This window comes from Westerdykella ornata (assembly GCF_010094085.1).
Source record: "Westerdykella ornata strain CBS 379.55 unplaced genomic scaffold EI97scaffold_16, whole genome shotgun sequence".
NCBI lineage: Eukaryota > Fungi > Ascomycota > Dothideomycetes > Pleosporales > Sporormiaceae > Westerdykella > Westerdykella ornata.
Genome location: NW_022986866.1, coordinates 376,123 through 396,797, shown reverse-complemented (window position 1 = coordinate 396,797; position 20,675 = coordinate 376,123). Strand labels below are relative to the sequence as shown.

General features: G+C 53.9%; 8 protein-coding genes across 8 annotated transcripts; 5 read left to right on the top strand and 3 right to left on the bottom strand.

The window, feature by feature from the left end:
- The first annotated feature begins 701 nt into the window (after positions 1-701).
- On the top strand, positions 702-3,332 carry EI97DRAFT_87992 (DnaJ-domain-containing protein). The gene has a single exon (XM_033803178.1). It carries the CDS (start codon positions 1,081-1,083, stop codon positions 2,905-2,907), a length of 1,827 nt encoding a protein of 608 aa, XP_033652637.1. The 5' UTR covers positions 702-1,080; the 3' UTR covers positions 2,908-3,332.
- A 424-nt stretch (positions 3,333-3,756) lies between these two features.
- On the bottom strand, positions 3,757-4,997 carry EI97DRAFT_443650 (uncharacterized protein; the record flags this gene model as incomplete). The annotated part of the gene is made up of 2 exons (XM_033799848.1): positions 3,757-4,866; positions 4,959-4,997. 2 exons carry the CDS (start codon positions 4,995-4,997, stop codon positions 3,757-3,759), a joined length of 1,149 nt encoding a protein of 382 aa, XP_033652636.1.
- Positions 4,998-5,306: 309 nt separating this feature from the next.
- Positions 5,307-7,800, bottom strand: EI97DRAFT_88106 (uncharacterized protein). The gene is made up of 2 exons (XM_033803179.1): positions 7,475-7,800; positions 5,307-7,388 (listed from the first exon to the last, which is right to left on the bottom strand). The coding sequence occupies exons 1-2, from the start codon at positions 7,583-7,585 to the stop codon at positions 5,751-5,753; spliced, it is 1,749 nt and encodes a 582-aa protein (XP_033652635.1). The 5' UTR covers positions 7,586-7,800; the 3' UTR covers positions 5,307-5,750.
- EI97DRAFT_87976 (uncharacterized protein) lies at positions 7,235-8,279 on the top strand. Its single transcript, XM_033803176.1, has one exon. It carries the CDS (start codon positions 7,588-7,590, stop codon positions 8,122-8,124), a length of 537 nt encoding a protein of 178 aa, XP_033652634.1. The 5' UTR covers positions 7,235-7,587; the 3' UTR covers positions 8,125-8,279.
- On the bottom strand, positions 8,271-10,310 carry EI97DRAFT_434662 (uncharacterized protein). Its single transcript, XM_033798683.1, has 2 exons — positions 9,867-10,310; positions 8,271-9,813 (listed from the first exon to the last, which is right to left on the bottom strand). The coding sequence occupies exons 1-2, from the start codon at positions 10,234-10,236 to the stop codon at positions 8,435-8,437; spliced, it is 1,749 nt and encodes a 582-aa protein (XP_033652633.1). The 5' UTR covers positions 10,237-10,310; the 3' UTR covers positions 8,271-8,434.
- Positions 10,311-10,567: 257 nt separating this feature from the next.
- Positions 10,568-12,012, top strand: EI97DRAFT_459722 (Inosine/uridine-preferring nucleoside hydrolase; the record flags this gene model as incomplete). Its single annotated transcript, XM_033801032.1, has 6 exons — positions 10,568-10,609; positions 10,669-10,683; positions 10,739-10,943; positions 11,000-11,310; positions 11,375-11,380; positions 11,431-12,012. The coding sequence occupies 6 exons, from the start codon at positions 10,568-10,570 to the stop codon at positions 12,010-12,012; spliced, it is 1,161 nt and encodes a 386-aa protein (XP_033652632.1).
- A 723-nt stretch (positions 12,013-12,735) lies between these two features.
- EI97DRAFT_87600 (glycoside hydrolase) lies at positions 12,736-14,114 on the top strand. Its single transcript, XM_033803175.1, has one exon. It carries the CDS (start codon positions 12,914-12,916, stop codon positions 13,979-13,981), a length of 1,068 nt encoding a protein of 355 aa, XP_033652631.1. The 5' UTR covers positions 12,736-12,913; the 3' UTR covers positions 13,982-14,114.
- Positions 14,115-16,199: 2,085 nt separating this feature from the next.
- On the top strand, positions 16,200-18,311 carry EI97DRAFT_380088 (uncharacterized protein; the record flags this gene model as incomplete). The annotated part of the gene is made up of 3 exons (XM_033795741.1): positions 16,200-16,496; positions 16,640-16,937; positions 17,047-18,311. The coding sequence occupies 3 exons, from the start codon at positions 16,200-16,202 to the stop codon at positions 18,309-18,311; spliced, it is 1,860 nt and encodes a 619-aa protein (XP_033652630.1).
- Between the last annotated feature and the right edge of the window lie 2,364 nt (positions 18,312-20,675).

Below are 20,675 nucleotides of genomic sequence, written 5' to 3'. Positions count from 1 at the left end.
TGATGGCAGCATACTCTGTACTAATACACGGACTAGACAAGACCGAGACGAACGGCTTCACCACGGTACTTGTACTTGCATAGCTCGACTTCATACTATCTAACTAGTAACTGGCTGCGACATCACCGGACTGCCTCGTTGCACCCTCAGTCCCGTCAGGCTTATTGCTATACCTATTGTCACCCCCCTTTCGTCGGGCTTCCCATACAGTAATCTTTCTAAAATTCGCAGCACCGTACCACACCAACACCTCCCACACCCCCCTCGGAGGTGCAGCAGTCGACACACTCGATACTTCAGCTTCGTGGGGCCCCGGCTGCATTTCATACTGTGGAGTCGTCGCAACGAGGAGCACCAAAAGTGACGTTGCTCACCGCTTCCCCCAACCCGCCTGCGCCTGCCTCCTTTGCGATTCAGGACCGACCGCCGAAAACAAACCCCGCAGCCAACACTGTCCTCTCTCACTCCAATCTCCTTCGCAAACACGCAAGCTGTGCACTGCCTCTTCGCTGGACACGCCTGGATCCCTCAGGAACGCTCCAGCAAGTTAAAGTAATTGATTATTCCTCACGGACCCTTCAGTCATCCTCGTCAAGCGATCGCGTTGCTGCGAAGTTCCCCGGCCTTCCAAGTTCCCGCTCCCGTTCCTGCCGTTCCTGACCCTAGGGCCAAACAGGGAAATCCCCCTTACTCATACAACTTCACTCGTCTCCCCATCTCCGCCATCGTCAAATCGTCGTCAATCCAGGCACCCTCTCCAGAAACACATTCTTTCCAAAGACCAACTTCCCGCCACAGCAACTGGCTACAAAAAGCTCGCCGCGCTCCGTTCCATTCCTACCCGACATCCTGCCCACGATCGACATCGCCCCTCCGAGGCGCCACACTTATCACTGCCACCGCCTGCCCGGCTCTCCCAGCAACCGACCTCCAACACCCCAGACATCAGCCTCTTGCATGTGCCTCAGACACGCCCCGAGGTCTGAGACGCCGTCCTGCTTCGCCTTATCATTATTATAACATCAAGGACACGTTTCCTGTCCTTCGCCGTTCCTTCACCACCACCGCCCAACAATCACCATGGCCGCTACCCTTCCTCCCGATCCCTACCTCGCCCTTGGCGTGTCCAAAGATGCCGATGCTGCGACAATCAAGTCGACATACCGCAAACTCGCCCTCAAGTGCCACCCGGACAAGGTCACAGACGAGTCACTGAAGAAGCAGAAGCAGGAGGAGTTCCACAAGATTCAGCAAGCCTACGAGATTCTATGCGACGACGAGAAGCGCAAGAAGTACGATGCAGAAGTGCGATTTATGGAAAAGCTACGGAACGAGCGAGGACCTCAAGCGGACGTGAAGGCCGCGCGCTATGAGACCCGCACTGCAGCTCCCGCAGGGGCTTCCTTCGGCGCAACCGGTGCTGGTCGTTATGAAGAGCGTAGACCGAGATCGTATGAGGACGATCGGTACTTCGAAGACCGAGCTGCGAGGAAGTACGATACCTACGAGGCCTATCCTCGTGCATCCCGCTCCTCACGCGAAAAGGAATCTTCGCGTTCCACCAAGGCCTCCACAGACCGAACACGATCAGAGCGCACCAAGACACGAGATCGAGAGGAAAGGAGAGAGCGCTCTGGAAAGTTTGTCTATGTCGAGGATGACTCGTCGTCCACGGACGAGAAGGCCCGCTATGAGTCGGACTATCGACGACGCAGCGACGACGACCGCCGAAGGCACGACGAGGACGAGATTCGGAGGAAAGCTGCAGAGGATCGCCGCAAAGCCGAAGAGCGACGATCCTACGAGGAGGCCAAGGAGCCCCGACGCCACCGCAGCGGAGAAGCCGAACTGGACCGCCAGCGCAAGCTGAGCGAACTGGAACAGGACGCAGTCCGCTACATTCACCTCTCCAGAGTGGAGGCCGAGGCGAGACCATCCGCCAGCAGGGCCTCGTCGTCACGGGACACACGCCCGGATCCCTACGAAAGCCGTTCCTCGCGCCCGCGACCAGACACGGTGCGCCGCTCGTCTGCTCGCCCGAGGGATCGCCCCTCGTCCTCAGGCCGAGACAGCCATCGTGACCGCAGGGGCGTGCCCGAGATTGTAGACTGGGAAGAGGAGCGCAGGGCACCCCCATCCTTCAAGCACTCCTCCTCCTCCCCGGCCGAAATCCACATTCCCCGCGCCACTCCCCAACGCTCGCATACCGACTACCCTGACGGCCATCGGGGCTCCACCTCCCCAACACCCCAATTCCGCCGCTCCGAAACCATGCCCACCGTCCCCTCCTCTTCCTCCTCACGTAGGAAGGAAGCATCCGCCCGTCCCTCCGGCCTCCGCACGTCGGAAACCGCAGACCTCCCACCCTTCACAGAGTACCCCTCTGTACCTCCCCCGCTCTCCACCAAATACTACCACTACCCGACTCCCGGCGGCGGCGTGTCTCTGCGCCCCGAGGACGTGACCGCTTCCAGCGGGCATCGCACCGTCCTGCACGAGCCGTCGAGATATCGGGCCCGCTCGCCGAGCCCGCTGTCGAGACCGCCCATGGGAGCGAATCGCCCCGCTGTCGCCGAACCCGTGCGCATGACGTCGAGTAGCTCTTCGTCGGCGATTCCGCCACCGCCTCTGGGGAGGAGCTCGAGTCGTGTGAGTCCCACGCGGGGCAGGGGCGAGAGGTTGTACGGCGAGATCTCTCCGGATGCTCTGCGGCGGGAGCGGGAGCGGGAACGGGAGAGGGAGAGTGCGAGACATCAGACCAAGTTTGACAAGGTGTCGTATGCGCCCAAGATTGGGCCCGAGGATATCCGGTGGAGCGCGAGTCGAGGGAGGGAAACTGAAAAGGAGAGGGGAGATGGGAGTTATACGAAGCCGAGTCTGTCGAGGTATGCGACGTATGTGTATTAGAGCATTGGTGATAAGGTTGGTGGTTTTTTGCATGCATCGGTTTGGGAATGGTCGGGTGCATCAGTGCATATGGCACGGAACGGTATGGTTTTTCACGCTTTCCTCTTTTCTTTACTAAGGGGTTGTCTCTCCTCTTATTCATACTCATTTCACCTTTTTCCTTCGTTTTACCACTGAGGCCCTGCCACGGGTGGGACCGAGTGAGCGAGCTATCGCCCATGATGGTTGTGTATATCCAGCGCAATTTTGCTTATTGTTTTTGGAGAATGTCTTGTGCTTGTGGGCTTTTTGGGCCTTTTTGTCATTCGCTTGGTTGGGATGGATATTTGGAAAGAATAAGAAATGAAGGCCTTGGGCCTAAGGCGTCGGTATGATTTTTGGTATAAGATAACTATAACTCGAAATAGGGAGGGGAACAGGACGGAACTTGGACGGAACTTGGCTCGGAATTCTTTGTACATGATGATCAAATGAATAAATGAATGAGATGAATAAACACTGCATTCCCCCGTTTTTATCTTGGTGATATGTCCAACCCTTGGGAAAATTCAGGAAATCCCCTCAATATAGAAGATATTGCGATGATTCCGTGATTCATGTCCCTGGATATCGGAGCCTGGCAATCAAACCCAAACTGCTTCTCGGTCTCGTTGCGGACCTGACCGACATGGTACGAGGAAGCCCGTATCCGATATATCGCGGATGATGCTCTCACCCCTGGCTTCCACCCCCCTTCCTTCCCTACGTCCTCATGCACCCCTCCCCCCAGCCTTCCCCAGCTCATCTCTTTTTCAACCCCGCAATGGCAGCGAGTCCTATCTCTCACCGCTACCGCTTAACACGCCGTTCTCAATCCTGGATCCTCTGTGTCCTGGGTCCTCTAGGTCCCATCACACGTCCTGGGATCCGCACTCCAAAGGCCCAGAGCATGTACGTGGGTTTCGGCACGGTGCGGCGTTTCGCCCATGGCCCCCTTGTCGATGTCGGTGGCTTGAGATTCTCAGTGGGTTGTTGTACGTTGGGGTTAATGATGGTGGTGGTGGTGTAGCCGGGTGGTGGAGTTTGTGCGAGGGTTATTTGGTGTTGGTGTTGGTCTTGTTCACGGGAGATGTGTTGTTTTGAGGAGCGGAAGGAGGACGAGGGAGAGGGTTTACAGGTAGTAGAGAAAGGAACGATGGAGTTAGATGAGTGAGGAAGGGCAGGACCAGATATTCCAGGCGAAGAAATCGAGGACGAGACAGCGTCGCGGGGGAGGGTATACGGCAGGGCTGGGGGAAACAAGGCTAATGTCTTGTGCGGTGGAGGTGTGGGCGGTGAAGGCGTAGGCGTAGGAGGAGTACACCTCCCAGCTGGAGAAAGCGGTCTTGATTCCCTGCGACTTGTCGGGATTTTGGGAGGAGGAGGAGTAGTCGTGGTAGTGACAGCGTCAGAGCGGTTGCAAGGAGAAAGGCAAGGGAGTGGAGAAGAACTCGGCGACGGCGCAAACGTGACGCTCTTCTTCCTCGCGATGGGTATGTCGTTTACATCGAGTGCATCGATGTTGGGTGATTGAGGTTCAGTGCCGGTCTCGAGATCCTGCCACTGTGACACATTTCCTCCTCTTGGGCCAGCGACGACATCCTCGCTGAATTCATTACCGCCACCGCCGTCGTAGTTGTAGCCGTAGCTGTAGCCGTAGCCGTGGTCGGAAGACGAGTCGTCCGCGCGGTCAAGGCAGTCCGAGTCGTCCCGATGCCAATGCACTGCATCGTCTTCCCTCGGCGTGCCCAGCCCCAATGACCCATTTTCCGGACAGAAACCAGGGCTCCAAAGCTGTACATGTGGCGGCGGCGGCGGTGGAGAAGGAGAGGGAGAAGGAGAAGGCGAAGCTGAACGGGGCGGATAAGGCAGGAAGAAGTGATGGTGATATTCCCATTCCCTGTCCACAGCCATTCCATCGCCGATGGCAACGTCCATTGTCTCGGACAAAATCAGGGAGGAAAGAAAAAGAAAAAGGAAAAGAGAAGCGAAGAAAAAAGAGATTGTAGATGGCTACATCTCAGTATACCTACTTTGCCTATCCGCCGTACACGTTTACCGATGGTGTCCATCGTGGTACCATCCACGTCCCAATAAGGCAGGGCACTGTGACCGACCTTGTCATTGGCGAAGTCATAACGGGTGGAGCGTTGCACGTAACGCTGCTAGAAGAGCATCCCGTGGTCTTGACTGTCTTCCTTTAACTGAGAGACTGTTTGCTGATATTCATTCGTGGCCTCGACGAAGTGGCTCAGATATCAATCGATTCTCAGGCCTGTTGAACGTGCCCATGTATCGTACGAAGATTTTTCCCACCAGGTCACACGGGCAAGGCGCACACGACCGGTCAATGAGGTATCTGGAAAATCGGATATCTTGTATTCCCCTCTACGACTCTGCTCCTCTCAGCTTCGAATTGTGTAGGACCGGCCTCTTTGTACTCCGCCTCTTCAGCAATGCCATCCATCAAGGTAAATCACAGACTTTCGACTGCACTCAGTTCAGCGTCCCTCCTCTGTGAACTCCTCGCCGTATTACGAATCGAATGGAAGCAAAGTGGCAATGCACAAAATCAGAGAAACCAATGCTAGGAAAGGAAATAGACGACTAGGAAAGTGGTATAATTGGCAAAGACACCCGCACGTACGCGATGAAACCCTCAGGGAATACAAAAGAAAGAATCCCGCTTTCTTACGGCACCGGAAAACGCCATAACATAAGAAATCAGAAACAGGTCGCAGGCGTCTATACAATGATCCACGCTTGGAACGAGAATAGAGACAAGTGATCAAGGATCGAACGAAGAACATATCGATGGTTGTCCATCACATCACAATACACATACACCTCTTCTTCTTCTTTTCCCCGTCGGTAGGGGGTTCTGGCAACCGAATCACATCCGTCGGCTTCGGCGCCATGCCCGACGTCCCAGGACGCACATCAGTACGCGACGCGGCGCGAGATGGCGCGCGGGGACTCTGGGGAATCGTAGGAGTGAGTTTGTAGTTCCCGCCTTCGTTCGTCGGGGACCTGACATTGGTATCGATACTTTCTGGCGCTGGTGGTGCAGTGGTCTTTGTGGGGCTGGGGAGGGGCCATTGCTGGTCATCCTGGAGCTGTTTGAGGTCTTTGAGATCGAGAGGTTGGATTTGAGAGGCGCGTTTGTCCTTGATTTCTTGGGCGTTCAGGAGGCGGAAGTCGCGATCGTAGATAGTACCTGTTTTCCCTTCTGTTTCCCATTGTTCTTGCTGCATCCGCTTTGCGTGTGTAGGGATGATTTGCTGGTCTGGGGGAAGCATCGGATCAGGTTTGTACATGGTCGCTATCCAAGGAGCTTCGCCCTCTGGTCTGTTGTGACTCGTTGTAGGTCGAGGCATACCACCACTGGTCCCGGGACGTTTGCCCGAAGAAGTTGCGGACGTGGTACGTTGTTTAGTCTGCGGTGTTGACTTTTGCGCGCTCGCCTTCCGTGCACCCGACACGGGTGTCGGTTTAGCAGGAGTCTTTGCCTTGGTTGGAGACGATGGGGCTGGAGAAGTGGGAGTGCTGGCGTTCTGTTGCGCGCGCAGAATCTCCTCAGACGGTCTCGACGGCTTAAAATCATCCAGCAGAACTTGGCTGGATACACTTCCACTCCTGACTCGGGCACCATTGGCTGCTATCGCGTCTCCAGTCAAATTGGCGCTGCCCTTACGTGATCTGGGAAGTGGCGCATCCCTCTCGACAAATGTGGTGGGTACCGGTGCAGGACTGGTTTTTGCGATAGGTATTCGGGAGGTACTAGGCCGCACAAGATGTGTAGTCCGCGTAGCGAATATTGCCTCCCTTTCTGCTGCGATTTCCTCAGGAGTTCGAAGATCCCAATGCGTATTGTCTTCGGCAATGCCTTCCTCAGCTTCGGCCAGCACAGGAGAAACCATCCTACGATGTCCAGGCTGATCATCTCCGCTGTTCATAGGATCCGTAACTTCAGAGTCCTTCCGGCTTCGGGCAGCGCGTGATGCGCTTTGAGACCTGCTATTTGAGCGACTTGCACGACCCACTCGGAGTCCAGCCTCGATCAGCTCCCGGCTCTCGATTTCTTTGAGCTTGTCTCGGTGTATCCAGTAATCGTTGTTCTTTTCAATTTCGTCCAGTTGCCCGCCTGCCGGGTCCTTCCTCTTTCTGTCTCTCTTCTGCCGCGTTTGCGACGTGTTTCGACTTCTCGGTTTACCGACTTCTGGAGCCAGCACACCGTCGAAATCATCTCCATTGGCGGCGAAGTCGTTCTCCTTGGTGTGCGTCTCATGCGGGTGATTTCGTTGGAGATGTGTTCCGTCTTCCCCTCGGAACGGCCGGGGATCCAGTGTGTCGGACGGAGACGCATGGTGGCTGCCATTCTGGCGTGAGTTGAGTGGTTGACGCGAAGAAAGTTGTTGGGTAGGAGGCTCGTCGTCGGGTATGTGGTCACCGTAGGGCTGTTTCTAAGCGGTGGGATGTCAGTATTGGCCTACCAATGTGCACCTGAGACCCTAGCTCTGCGGTGAAGAGGAAGAAAGTAGTCACACACCATCTCGCTCAGAGGCACAGCTAGGTCCCACATTCCACCACCACCGTGAGAGCTGCTTGGAGGGGTCAAGTGCGGAATGCTCTGCAGCTGGTGAGTAGAGGTCACGGCCATGTATGTCCTGCCGTCTGTCCTGCCGGGCGGTGGGGGTTTGGAAAAGTGGATCGAGTGTCTCAAGCACTAAGGAAAGGGCGTTCGCGCCGACGTCACCGGAGGTCCTCTGCGCTGTGGCTGCTTCGAACGCGTATATGTCGCAGTGTGATCAGGGTTTCCCGTCTGTGGGAATAGCGGCTATGAGCGATCGGCCATGGAGCTGTGAAAGAGAGTTGTATGCCTGGTGTTTGCGCAGTACTCCTGCCCCTGCTCGCCGGCGAGGGAGCGATCAATTGTCGCGGCGTCTCGAAGAAAGGGGGAACGAACGACAGCGGAAAGGGTCCCTGCGAGGCTCCTGTCCAATATCAGGAATCTTGCTAGCCGCAGAGTCGACGGCGAGGGGGGCGGAGAGGGGAGGGGATAATGAACGACGGGCGCGGTGCTTGGGAGGATGCTCAGTTTGGTCGATGATTGGAGAGGAAACACACACAGCGCTTGGGCCACGTCGCGGGCGAGGCCGAAGAGATCAGCGAGGAAGCGGACACAGGAAATCCTACTAACCCGCACAGTCTGGATCTCAGCCCTGTTGCTGTGTTCAGGAAGCTCGCTTCAAAGCACAAAGATTCTTTTCAAAAGTCTTCGTGGTGCTGTGTTTACCATTTCGATGCGGGGTTCTTGAGCCACGTGCCCCAACATTGCATAGTAGGTTCACTAGTGGAAGCACGACATGTGCATACATCTCGCCATTAAGGTGTTGTGAAACCTTTTTGTGCTCCCTCGTAAATCAACCTCGGGTCAATATCGTGTGGGTATGGTTGAGTTTCGCGGGAGTCAACATTTCCCCAGACTAGAGAATTCGAACCATTCCAACTACCAACCAAAGGTCTCCTCATGCCAATACACCTCCTCACCCTTGCGGACCCATTGATGAATGGCCTCACCTAACTCTTCTGTCATGGTCTTCGGCCCGCAAGTAAACACCGCAGTTCGCCCTGGCTGCCTGAAGAACTCGTCCACAATAGCAGAAATCCCAGGGCGTCCAGCCCGCACGACCACTCCATCGTGCGGCTTTCCCATCTGACCCTCCGCCGAAAACAACTCCTCATTTTCTGCCAACTCGATCTGATCAGTGTACTCTCCAACCTGCAGCTCTGGACCGGAGGCACGCGTCACAAACAATTCTAGCACGTTGTTGTGAGCCGAGGAATTAATGGCTGCGACCCCCGTGTAACTGGCATCGAATGCCCAACTGGACTCGGCGAGTTTGCGAACCGCCCAGACGAAGCGTACTTGTGGACGTCCTGACCCTATGAACTCGTCTGATTCGACCACGCTCCGGTAGAGGGGCAGTACAAAGGTAGCTCCGACACCCCCTGCAACAAAGAGGATCTTATCAAACTCCTTGAAGGTTGGAAACCGTATGGAAGACCCGTAAGGTCCTTCAAGAGCTAGGTCAATTCGTGAAGCGTCCTCGGATTTCTTTGTAGAGAATGATTGTTCCAGTGATGCTAGACCCGCGGTGTTACCCTTCAGAGCTCTTGCAACCAACATGAGCTCCTTATCTTTGGCAGGAACCGAAGCAACGGTGAAGGGATTCATTTGCCATTTCCGCGCAAGCTGCCTGAACCTGGAGGTCGAGTCCAGTCTACTTGCCGGGCGAGTAAGGTACACGTGTTGGCCTGGCTTCCACTTTAAAGCTGCATCTCCGGCTCGTAACGGTATTCGAATCTGGACGAGATTCGTGTCGGCTATCCTGCTGATCGTACCTCTATACACTTTTGTACTTCGGATGCGTAGGAGAAAGTGCAATCCATTGAACACCAGAATCTCGTAGACGTAAGGGCGAATATGCGATACGTGGACAAAAAGCGGGACAATCAGCAGATTTGACAGGACCACGTGCGTTGTGTAGAATACTCGGTAGTTCCATCTGCGAAGAAACCCCAGAGCGGTGGTGGTAATGACGGAGAAGAGGAGGATACTGACGACGCCGAAAATGACATCTCTATCTTTGATCCTTTTGGAGAGAAATCCCGAAACGACGAAGAAGTTCAGATAGAATACCGTGTGTAAGGCCAACAGAAAAAAAATAATGCGTCCCAACACCTGATGTGAGGCCTTGAGCTCCTCATGAGACCGCCGAGTGAGAATTTGAAGCGGTGAGTATGGGGACCGCATAGCAAGTAGGTAAAGCAGAGGAAGCTGAGACACTCCAATGATACCGAATCGCTTTGTGAGGTGCAAATAATCTCGTGCTCGTCAGTGCGCGGGACTCAGCTGGCGTCGGGAGTGAGTCGCATACCATTGCCAGTCTGAGCCACGCAAAGATACAGTAGCCACACAGTCCATAAACCTCCCAGAATCCACTCCCCCCTGGTTCCGCACTCCGTCATCACAGGCTTCCTCATCCACCACCTTAGCGTCTCGAGAGCATGCTGGAATCTGCGCACCCAAAGTGTATTCCTGGAAAACCGCTTTGATAATGAGGGTGATCTCGACCTCTCAGAGACTTGAAAACGTCTAAGCAGCCAGCCTAGGATAATGGAAAGCTGGAAAAGGCCCAGAATGACAAGAACAGAGAGTTGAGCCACGACTGGGTAGTAGTCAAGTAGGATTCTTCTCGCATGTTTGTGCTGCTCATCCAGGTTCACAAACGCGTATCCGAACGCCATGATAACGCCCCTGAAACGTTACATCGCCTAAATGCACGCATCTAGGAGACAACGGGTTGGAGTAAAAACGCTTCTAAAGAGTGTTGTCGAGACATCGACGATGAGCGTCGTCAGATCTTGGCTCGCCAAGCCCGCTCCCTCGTCCCTTCCGAGGTCCCGTTGCCCCACAGGGCTGTCTCCAGATCCACGGCACTCTCCACACCACGTCCTTGCATGCGTCCCGATCCACAGAGCATTGCTTTCTTGTGGCTTTGATCCATCGTAACAAAACCATATCTTCTGGTTTAGAGTCCTTCTTTGATTAGCAATTCACCCGTTTGAACAAATCACAATGGGGTCTGCTCCTACACCACTGCCGTTATGGCTGGACTGTGTGTGTTTGTACATCTGCTCCATTTCTGAGTATACATCTGCTGACATTCGGTTATGTAGGACCCAGGACACGACGTATGCAATTTTAACTGCCATCGTCTCATGGTACGGTTGGCTTACAATTCTCTAGGATGCTTATGCTCTTCTACTCGCCGCACACGACCCCAACGTCAACCTGCTCGGTGTCACTACTGTCCACGGAAACTCGCCTCTCGAACAGACGAGCTACAACACCAGGAGCATACTGGAAGCCCTAGACAAGCGCGATATCAAAGTATACCCAGGAGCGCCCAAGCCCATACTACGAGAGGCGTTGCATGCGGTCGACATACATGGTAACTAAAACTTAAAAGAAGAAAGAGTTAGAAAACCCAAGACTGAACAGCATCAGGCGAATCCGGCCTAGATGGAGTTACATTACTTCCACAGCCCCTTGAGCCAGCTATACCCGGCGCCGATTTCCTTGAGGTTATGTATACGGCACTGATGGGAGCCCCACCAAATACTGCATGGCTTGTGTCTACTGGTACTCTTACAAACATCGCATTACTGTTCCAGAAGTATCCTGATTTGGCGCACCATATCAAAGGATTGAGCATCATGGGAGGTGCGGTTGGTGGCGGCTTCACGAATGCTCCGATGGGCAGAGTGAAGGGCGAAGGCGAGCGCTTTGGTAACTGGACAGCATTCGCAGAATTCAATGTAGGTATAATGCTTGTATTTTCTATTTGCATGCATTTCGTCGACGTGGCTGACCATTTCGTAGATCTACGTAAGTCTCTCGTATCACCAGCTTGCGAATCCTCCCTAACCAATCGTCAGTGCGACCCTGAGGCTTCACACTTCGTACTTACACACCCGGTGTTGAATCCAAAGACCACGTTAGTGACGCTCGATCTTACCCATCAAGTCCTGGGTACTCAGGTCGTCCGCCATACTCTGTTATATGGCTCCGATAAACCATTGGATTTTGCATCTGCCGACACAAAGCATACCCCTTCTCCCCTTCGTGCTTTGTTCACGCAGATCATGTCTTATTTCGCCGGCACCTATGCTGAAGTGTTTGACATCACTGAGGGTCCTCCGCTGCATGACCCGTTAGCGGTTGCAGCTGCCGTGTATTACGACATGTTTGACGACAAGGGAGGCGAACGCTTCAAGGTCGACATTGTCACCGACGGCACCCACTCAATCGATCAAACTGTCGTTGGACAGCTCGGCAGAACGGTAGTCTCCAAGTTGCCGCCTGGCCAACCGGGATGCCGGATCCCAAGAGGCATCGACCTCGCGAGGTTCTGGGAGCTCGTCGAGAGCTGCCTTCGAAGAGCCGATGAAGTCAGCCCGTTGCCTAAACTCTCTCGTGAGGAGCTGGAAAAAGAGGGTGTATTCAAGGGGTTGGCGTAGAGTGAGACGTGGGGCCGCTAAGTGCAATCCAAGGACTAACACGATGGATACACAGTAGAGCCATTGAGGTACCGAAGCCACGAGTTCGTGTTATTTACAAACCCGATGTTGTCATGATGCTCGGTTGCGGGGTTACGAATGATGTGCAGGCTTTCTAGAAGGATACACAATTTAGCCTATTGTTATTTGAGATTTCCAGGGCAGGCCTCAACCCGTTCCCGCGGCACATCATTATGCTTTCAAATCTCCAGTCTTCTGCAACGCCACAACACAACAGTCAGCGGATGGATGGAAATTGGTTGCGGGGAAAATACCAAGTCCGACTGACGACCGGACAGTTCGGAGTACTGTACAGACACATCTTGTCGCCGTTCAGGTCTGGCCAAAAAGGCGTTGCAATCTTCGAGAATACGAGTCCAAGACATCACTGCCATCGTCATGCAGTCATCCGAGTTTGGCCACCAACTCCATATGGTGTAGAAGGGTCCTTACCGCAAGCCCTCTCCATGCGGACCCAAGTCCCCGGCTATATTCATCAAGATTAGATGAAATGTCATTTACAAAAAGGTACCAACCAGTCGACTATGCACAAAAGTAGGTCTAGCCTTTCCATGGAGCTTCTGATCCCCTGAACCATTCCCACGATCCCCATTTATCCGCAACGATCTACCGTTCGCACCTCGGCCACGGGTGACGGCCTGGGGTTTGGACATGCCATGATGATGAGGAAGACAGGTACCCGGATCAATTGACTGCTCCATGGATCTAGATTGTGGATCCCGGAATCGTGGGCCTATGTTCCCATCCTCATTGCCGGGGTAAAGGTGCAGGTATATATGATGGGCATGTCCAGACATCTGCTCTCCACGACACTTCAACCCTCTTCGTCCATCTCTCCAGAATGAAGGTCCCCGCTGCCCTCGCGGTCCTCGCCGCCATTCCCCTCGCCACCGCCGCCCCAGGTGGTCCTGGAGGCGGACCTCACGGCCCTAAGAACAAGGAACCGGGCCTGGACGTCCTAGCTAAGCGTGCAGGACTCCTCTACTTCGGCACCGCCATCGACAACGTCGTCCTCAACAACACGAAGTATGTCTCGATCGCGTACAACCGCTCCGAATTCGGCCAAGTGACTCCCTCCAACGGCCAGAAGTGGCTCTTCACTGAGCCATCCCGTGGTGTCTTCAACTTCACCGACGGTGACGAGATCGTCAAGGCCAGCATCAAGGCTGGCCAAATGCGCCGCTGCCACAACTTCGTGTGGCACTCGCAGCTCCCCGAGTGGGTCGAGAAGGGCAACTTCACCAAGAAGGAGCTCACCTCCATTCTGGAGAACCACATCAAGCACGTGGGCAAGTACTACTACGATGCGTGCTATGCTTGGGACGTTGTGAACGAGGCCTTCAACGAGGACGGCACGTACCGCGAGACGGTTTGGTACAAGACGATTGGGCCCGAGTACATTGAGCTGGCCTTCAAGTTCGCGAGGAAGTACACCTCGAAGCATACCAGACTGTACTACAACGACTACAACATCGAAACCGTCAACAACAAGTCGACCCGTGTCGCCGAGCTCGTCAAGGACTTCAAGCGCCGCAACATCCCCATTGATGGCGTCGGCCTGCAAGCACACTACACGACCGGCCGCTCCCCCAGCTACGAGGCCCAGATGAAGACGATCAAGATGTTCAACGACCTCCGCGTAGAGGTTGCCCTGACGGAGCTCGATGTGCGCATGCCCTCTCTGCCCGAGACGCCGGAGATGGTTGCGCAGCAGGCCACGGACTACGCGAATGCCGTCAAGGCATGCAAGGACAGCAAGGACTGCGTTGGCGTGACGGTGTGGGACTTCTGGGATCCCGTCAGCTGGGTGCCGTATACGTTCCCCGGCCAAGGCAATGCATGCTTGTGGGATGAGAAGTTCAACAAGAAGCCGGCTTATTATGCCATTGCTGATGTGTTGAGGGAGTAGGTGTATCGGGGAGGAGGTAGATAGGATGGGAGGATTGAATTATACATATGATAATTTTGAATGTTGAAGACATGTTTTGTCAGTGTCTCTGTGATACGGGGGTTAGCATTGTTGGCGTTGATTGTTCAAAGTGCCTCTTGCCAGAGATACGAGCAAGGCCGCCTACCTTGTCCCCAAATAGCCGTATCATGCCGGACATTCTGGGACCGCTGTGCTCACCACTGCTCCTATTTCTCTCAATCTACTTCAAATATCGCCTGTTGACAGTTGCCGTAATGGCAAGCAACGTTCGGTGCTCTAAGCCTCTTGGCACAGAGGGGCGCTCTTCATGAATAATCAATTTCCGCTCTTGGGTTCCAAGACGCGAAGCTCGGCATTCTGCCCAGGTGATATTGTTGAGGAACTGTCGGATGGGAGATGGAAGTGGGTACTAGGAACTAATGCCGGGATCTCGATGCAAAACGATAAAGGAGTTTATGAAGCACAAATCAAGGCCCAAACGCTGACTGAAGGCGAACTGGATTTCGGAGTTCTGACTTGTGAGAGAGTGTTTATTAAGGTGGTAGGGAGAGGGATTCGTCGGTGCGGAGCGAATCCGATTAGTGCTGAGAGGCACGAGGGCGCACGCGGTGCTTGGTTTGGCACTCATAAGCGTTCGCTTCCCCGCAAACTTGGCAAGTCAACAGTTCACAAAAGCCTTGTGGCTGAGAGAGCTTGCCCTCCTCCTTGGCCGTGAGGTTATTAAAATTACCTGATGGCAATGGGGCTCGCCATGCAGGGTGATGAGGCGTCTCGGCATGTGAGAAAGGCGTTTCTCAGAACTGGTAGGGAGGTATCACAGTACAGTTACTGTGATGACATGCTTCTTGAGGTGAACTGCTCTGGGCCTTTCGCACAGCCATCGGCCATCAACCCCTTTCCCTGTTGGGGCTCGGCATCGTTGATTGAAGGCCGTGGCCAAGCGCTCCGGAAAATGGTTATGGTCTGGGCATGGGGGGGTTTCTTGGCCCGCTGCAGGTTAGAGTATGTAGAAGACTGTGTGGACATGGCGAGACCGTGGGGTTGGAAAGGTTCGTGTTTGCGGATATCTGGGTATGATGTAATGAACTGCGGTTACTCAATATTCTTGAGGCCGTTGTTGCATACGAGTCGGTAATGACGGCCGAGGCGCGTTATCTGAACACCAGAGTTCCACTGTTATAGGGCCAGGCAAAGCACACCGCCCAAGTGCATGAAAGGATGTGGTCGTACATTCGGCAGGATGTTTCCACACTGTGTAAATGGAGATGCCATTCGCCATGGGCAATGCTGCAAGGATGCGTCAGCCTCTTGCGAATTTGATGATTGACGGCAATTAATGAGATGCCCCCCAAGGCTCGATCAGGAACTCCCAGATATGACCAGCTTTTCCGCCATCGCCCAGAGATTCCGAGACCCAAGACTTTTTTGAGCGGAAGTCTCAGCTGTTCTCAGCCTGATCTGCCCTTCGCTCTGACGCGGCACACAAGCTCGCCCCGCCGTGTTCGCCGCTTGGCCGCTCCTCGATCTTCCATCCCATCCTTTCCTTCCCTTTGCGATTATCGATATCTCTCCCTCCTCCATGCCACCACACATCACGAACCGAAAAGACGCACAGTATGCGGGAGTGCCTGGCAGCGCACACAATAGACACGATGCGCGACAGACTTCGCGTCCGGCTGGCTGAGGAACCTGCCCAGGTGGCCGAAGCATGGCGCAATCTGCCTATTTGGTGCGCGCACGCGGTTGGCGGCCACGGCAAATGCCAAGAAACCTAAGACCTTGGCACAGCCGTTTTGGGGCATAGCGGCGCGGCGAGGTGCAGTCATCCCTCGCGCCTGCTAAGCTCCCCGGCCCAGCATTGGCGAATTGGTCGAATGGTCGGGCTCCGCTGCCGTGGCGTCTGGCGGGTCCAAGCCTTCCGCCCTGATTCCTTATTTACTGCACAACGCCTGCCTCCTCCTCTCGCGCGCCCCTTCTTTCACTCTCTCACCTTCCACCCCACCCAAGGCCTTTTGTACGCGCCTTCTGCCCATCGCGGGTCATATCATCTCCACAGCCGTGGACGTTGCAGAATCCTCGTCGCAGATTCATCTTGGACTGGGCAACGCTCTTCCAAGCCCCCGTCGCCTCGGTTCCATCTCTTGCCAAGCTCGCCATCGCATCCCCACCACACACCGACCGACTTACAACCTTGACCATGAGTGAACCGGCTCCCAACCAGCAAGCCAACTTGCCTCCTCCGCAGGTCATTGCAACGCCTCAGCAGCAGCAGCAGCAGCAGCAGCAGCAGCAGCAGCAACAACAACAACAACAGCAGCAGCAGCAGCAGCAGCAACAACAACCCCAGCAGCCACTTCAGCACCAACAGCAACCTCATGGCACTCCGACCCAGCCGCCCGCCCCAGCGCCCTCGTCGAGCAGCATCCCCAGCGACCAGCTGATATGCCAGTGGCAGAACTGCGGCGAGCGCTTGCCTTCTGCTGAACAACTCTATGTAAGTCGTCCTCCACCTTCGGCGCGTGCTTGTGCGTGGTGTCGCCTTCTCTCGAGGTGGCGAACTACGCGTTCAGACATCGTGTCTGCTTTTTCACGCGCTTTGTGTCACGTGATCGAACATTCACTCACGATGCCTCCCAGGATCACGTCTGCGAGCGTCATGTTGGCAGAAAGAGCACCAACAATCTCAATCTCACTTGCCAGTGGGGCAACTGCCGGACCACTACCGTGAAGCGTGATCATATCACGTCTCATATCCGCGTCCATGTTCCTCTGAAGCCACACAAGTGCGACTTCTGCGGCAAGGCTTTCAAGCGTCCCCAGGATCTGAAGAAGCACGTCAAAACGCATGCCGACGACTCGGTCTTGCTTCGTTCCCCCGAGCCCAATCGCGGCGGTCACCCGGGTGCGCCTGGATACCAGGGCCAAGGTGGTAAGCGTAAGTCCCCCGATCCCTCCAACCCAGCCACGACAACAATTCTCTGTCCTATCCCATTCCACGTCTTTCCTCAAATACACTCCCTTTCCTTCCAGTCTAACTTCCACAGTGGTCGCTGACTTGCAGGCGCTTGCCGCTACAGCGAGCGGATACTATCCAGATAGCGCCATTGGCCCCAACCCCGGCTATGGTCAACAGCACCCAGGGGGTGCGCCCGGCTTCTACAGCGCTGGACCTCCTCAGAACTCGGCCTATGGTCCGGTTTATTATGCCGTCAACCAAGCTCAACAGCTGAACAACGACTCGTATGAAATCCGCAAGCGCGCTGCCTACGATGCTTTGAACGAGTTTTTTGGGGACGCTAAAAGACGAGCGATCGATCCCACCACTTACTACGATGTTGGTCAGAGGCTCATGGGCCTCCAGGGCATCCAACTTCCCGTTATTGGTGCCTACCAAGGCGCTGTGCCTGAATATGCCGCAGCAGGAGGAACCCTGGTTGCACATCCTTCCCACCCCCCGATGCACCCCTATGCCCTGCCCCTCCCTACTCTCAGATCAAAGAGCGATCTCCTGAATATTGATCAGTTCTTGGAGCAACTCCAGACTACTGTCTACGAGAACCCGAACCATGCTGCTGCGGCAGGAGTTCAGCAGCCTGGCGCCCATTATGTTCACACTGGTGCTGCAGGGTTCCGTACCAGCAACTCACCTCCCGGGCTTTCTACGACGCATGCCCCGTCTTCACATGCCACCGCTGTTGCTTCTGCAAGCACCGAGACGCCAGCCTTGACGCCAGCGTCCAGCGTTTTGTCGTATGGCTCGCAACAATCGCCTAGCTCTGGACACGCTAATAGCACCGTCTCCCCGACCTCGAGGGGCAACAACATGTATCCCACGCTTCCGTCGGTTAGTGCCATGTCCGACATGTCCGCAGCTGCTCCTTCATCCGGCCTTGCTCCCTCTTTTGATGCTGATGGTCGTCGGCGATATTCTGGGAATCTTCTGCAGAAGGCTGCCCCCGACCGACGCGAGCAGATGGAAACCGAAGATGCGCGCCGCGGCTCGGAGCAGGAAGCTTTGCATCACAATGTCAATCAGCTGGCTATCCACTCCCCCAAGGTGGACCCCGCTCTATCGATGCGCTCTCCTAGCCAAGTGTCATCCACTTCCACGGAGCAGCCTGCGGACGGGGCTCAGCAATCCTGGGTCGAAAACATACGGACTATCGAAAGGCTTCGCCAATATATCAAGGAGAGACTGGAGCACCACGATTACATTGATGACGATCAGGACGTCAAGCACGAGTCACGCGTTAACGACGACGCTCAAAGTTTGTACCCGGTTCTTCAGGCTGTGCGCCAGTCCGACTAGTGTCAGAACTCCAGTAATGCAGTATGGGGTGGCGTTGTGGCGTTGCGAGGACGGCTGTTTGGGCTACTATCGTAGTTGTGTATTTTTAGCTCCGATGATGGATCCAGCAGCTACGGACATATTGGCAAGGCTGGCTAGGGCGGTTAGGTTGATTCCACATGGTTTTTCTTTTCTTCTTCTCAGTGTTCTTCGATGACGCTGTGCTATCACTGTTTGATACCTGCTATTCTCCATACAAGTGCGAAGGCCGGCCACTTGCGTCGAGGTCATCCGCTCTATGTACCTTCATTATCTCTCTGGATCTCTGTTTAGAGGTCCAAGCGCTCCTGAATGGTCAACATTTAGTTTGTGGTTCGAGAGCTCCATATCAAAGTGCTTGATGCTCTGTTCGTCTGCCGTGATCAGTGTTCCGAATCTGTTAGATGCAGAAATCAAGATAGTTCTTGGCGCATCTCTTCCGCATTTTCTCTCCCCGTCCTCTGTAGACTGTACTTTTAACATACAATAACGCAAAAATAGAAGGCTAAATCTATATAGTAGTACTCTTACGCAAATAAGAAAGTAGTTTTATTTTAAACGCAGATAAGAAAGTAGTTTTATTTTAATATGTATATCGTACCTCACGGGCGAGCCGTCCACACGGGCGAGCCATCCACTATGCCAAGACCCCACCAAATTGTACTGTCAACTACAGTATATTCGTGATGCCTCAACAACACAATAATCTACCTTCTTCAAAAGAAGCTCATATACAGCTTGCGATCCAGGCTATTAAGCAAGATGTGAATATCTCTGAACGATGTGCTGCACAGATCTACAATATCTCTCGAACAACACTACGAGACTGATATGCTGGAGTGATCTTTCGATGTGACTGTACACCCAACTCAATGAAGCTACTAAAGATGGAAGAAGAGGTGATTGTTCGGCATATCCTTGATCTTGATATGCGAGGATTCCCTCCCTGGCTTACTGCTGTCAAAGATATGGCTGATTCCTTGCTGGCTACACAGCACCGAGACCCAGTTGGCCAGAACTGGGCTGCAACCTTTGTCAAATGCCAGCCAGAGCTTACAATTAAGTTCAATCGGAAGTACGATTACAAGAGAGCTCGCTGTGAAGATCCTGAGGTTATACGAGGCTGGTTCCGGCTTATAGAGAATACCAAAGCCAAGCACGGTATCCAAGACAATGACATCTACAACTTTGATGAGTCTGGCTTCATGATGGGCATGATATCAACAGGAGCAGTTGTCACAGGCTCTGAGTATCGAGGCAGGCCAAAGAGCATGCAGCAGGGCAACCGGGAATGGATGACAGTTATTCAAGGCATCAACGCAATGGGTTGGGTGATCCCGCCCTTTATCATCTTCCAGGGCAAGCACCACCTCTCTGCCTGGTACAAGGAGGAGGATCTACCTCACGATTGGGTTATTGCAATCTCTGAGAACGGCTGGACAACAAATGAGCTTGGTCTGCAGTGGCTAAAGTACTTCAATGAGCATACAAAGCAGCGTACTATTGGCGCAGCATGTCTACTTATTCTTGATGGCCATAAGAGCCACAACTCACTCGAATTCCAGCAGTACTGCAAAGACAACAAGATTATCACTCTCTGTATGCCTCCATACTCATCCCACCTCCTACAGCCACTTGATGTAGGGTGTTTCTCACCCTTGAAGAAGGTATATGGATACTAGGCCAAGGATCTAATGCATAACTGGATCACCCATATTACTAAGATTGAATTCCTACCTTGCTTTATTGCTGCTTTTAAGGCTACAATCACTAAAAGCAATATCCAAGGAGGCTTTCGAGATGCTGGCTTGGTTCCCTTTGATCTAGAAGCGGTGATATCAAAGCTTAATGTCAAGTTGCATACACCTTCACCCTCTATTGTCAATGAGGACTCCTAGCAGTCACAAACACCAAGCAACTGTAACGATCCAAGAGGAGCTAGACTCCACCTGACCAGGGTTGCTCTCAGTTAAGCGAGGAAAGTCTCAGAGCACAGCGCAGCCGGCCCAATGATCATTTGATCCCTCCAGAGCAAGGGCATGCAACCTGCTCTCAATGCTCTACTCGTGTTAATGGAGCAAAGAGAGCACCTCATGTATATAACAGTAGATGATGAGCCCATATGGCTTATCGTGTTCAATTTCAATCAGTACTCCTTAGTACACTTGGTTTTCAAAATACGCGTTACCCCCCGGTGTCACCCCCATTACCCCCGGTGTCACCCCCATGCAAGGAACCCTATCGTTCATTCCCGAGAACCAACCAAGATTCCTAGAGGACATACCATTATCCGAGGAACCTTCACAATGTATAAGAAAGAAGTAGAAGTAGATTCAGAATAGATTG

Bases quoted from the DNA above. Each gene is read 5' to 3' on its own strand.
- EI97DRAFT_434662 (XM_033798683.1), bottom strand. From the start codon at position 10,236: ATGGCGTTCGGATACGCGTTTGTGAACCTGGATGAGCAGCACAAACAT. The intron at 9,814-9,866 runs GTATGCGACTCA...GACGAGCACGAG, and splicing joins CGTGGCTCAGACTGGCAATG to ATTATTTGCACCTCACAAAG.
- EI97DRAFT_87992 (XM_033803178.1), top strand. From the start codon at position 1,081: ATGGCCGCTACCCTTCCTCCCGATCCCTACCTCGCCCTTGGCGTGTCC.
- EI97DRAFT_88106 (XM_033803179.1), bottom strand. From the start codon at position 7,585: ATGGCCGTGACCTCTACTCACCAGCTGCAGAGCATTCCGCACTTGACC. The intron at 7,389-7,474 runs GTGTGTGACTAC...CCCACCGCTTAG, and splicing joins CTGTGCCTCTGAGCGAGATG to AAACAGCCCTACGGTGACCA.
- EI97DRAFT_87976 (XM_033803176.1), top strand. From the start codon at position 7,588: ATGTCCTGCCGTCTGTCCTGCCGGGCGGTGGGGGTTTGGAAAAGTGGA.
- EI97DRAFT_87600 (XM_033803175.1), top strand. From the start codon at position 12,914: ATGAAGGTCCCCGCTGCCCTCGCGGTCCTCGCCGCCATTCCCCTCGCC.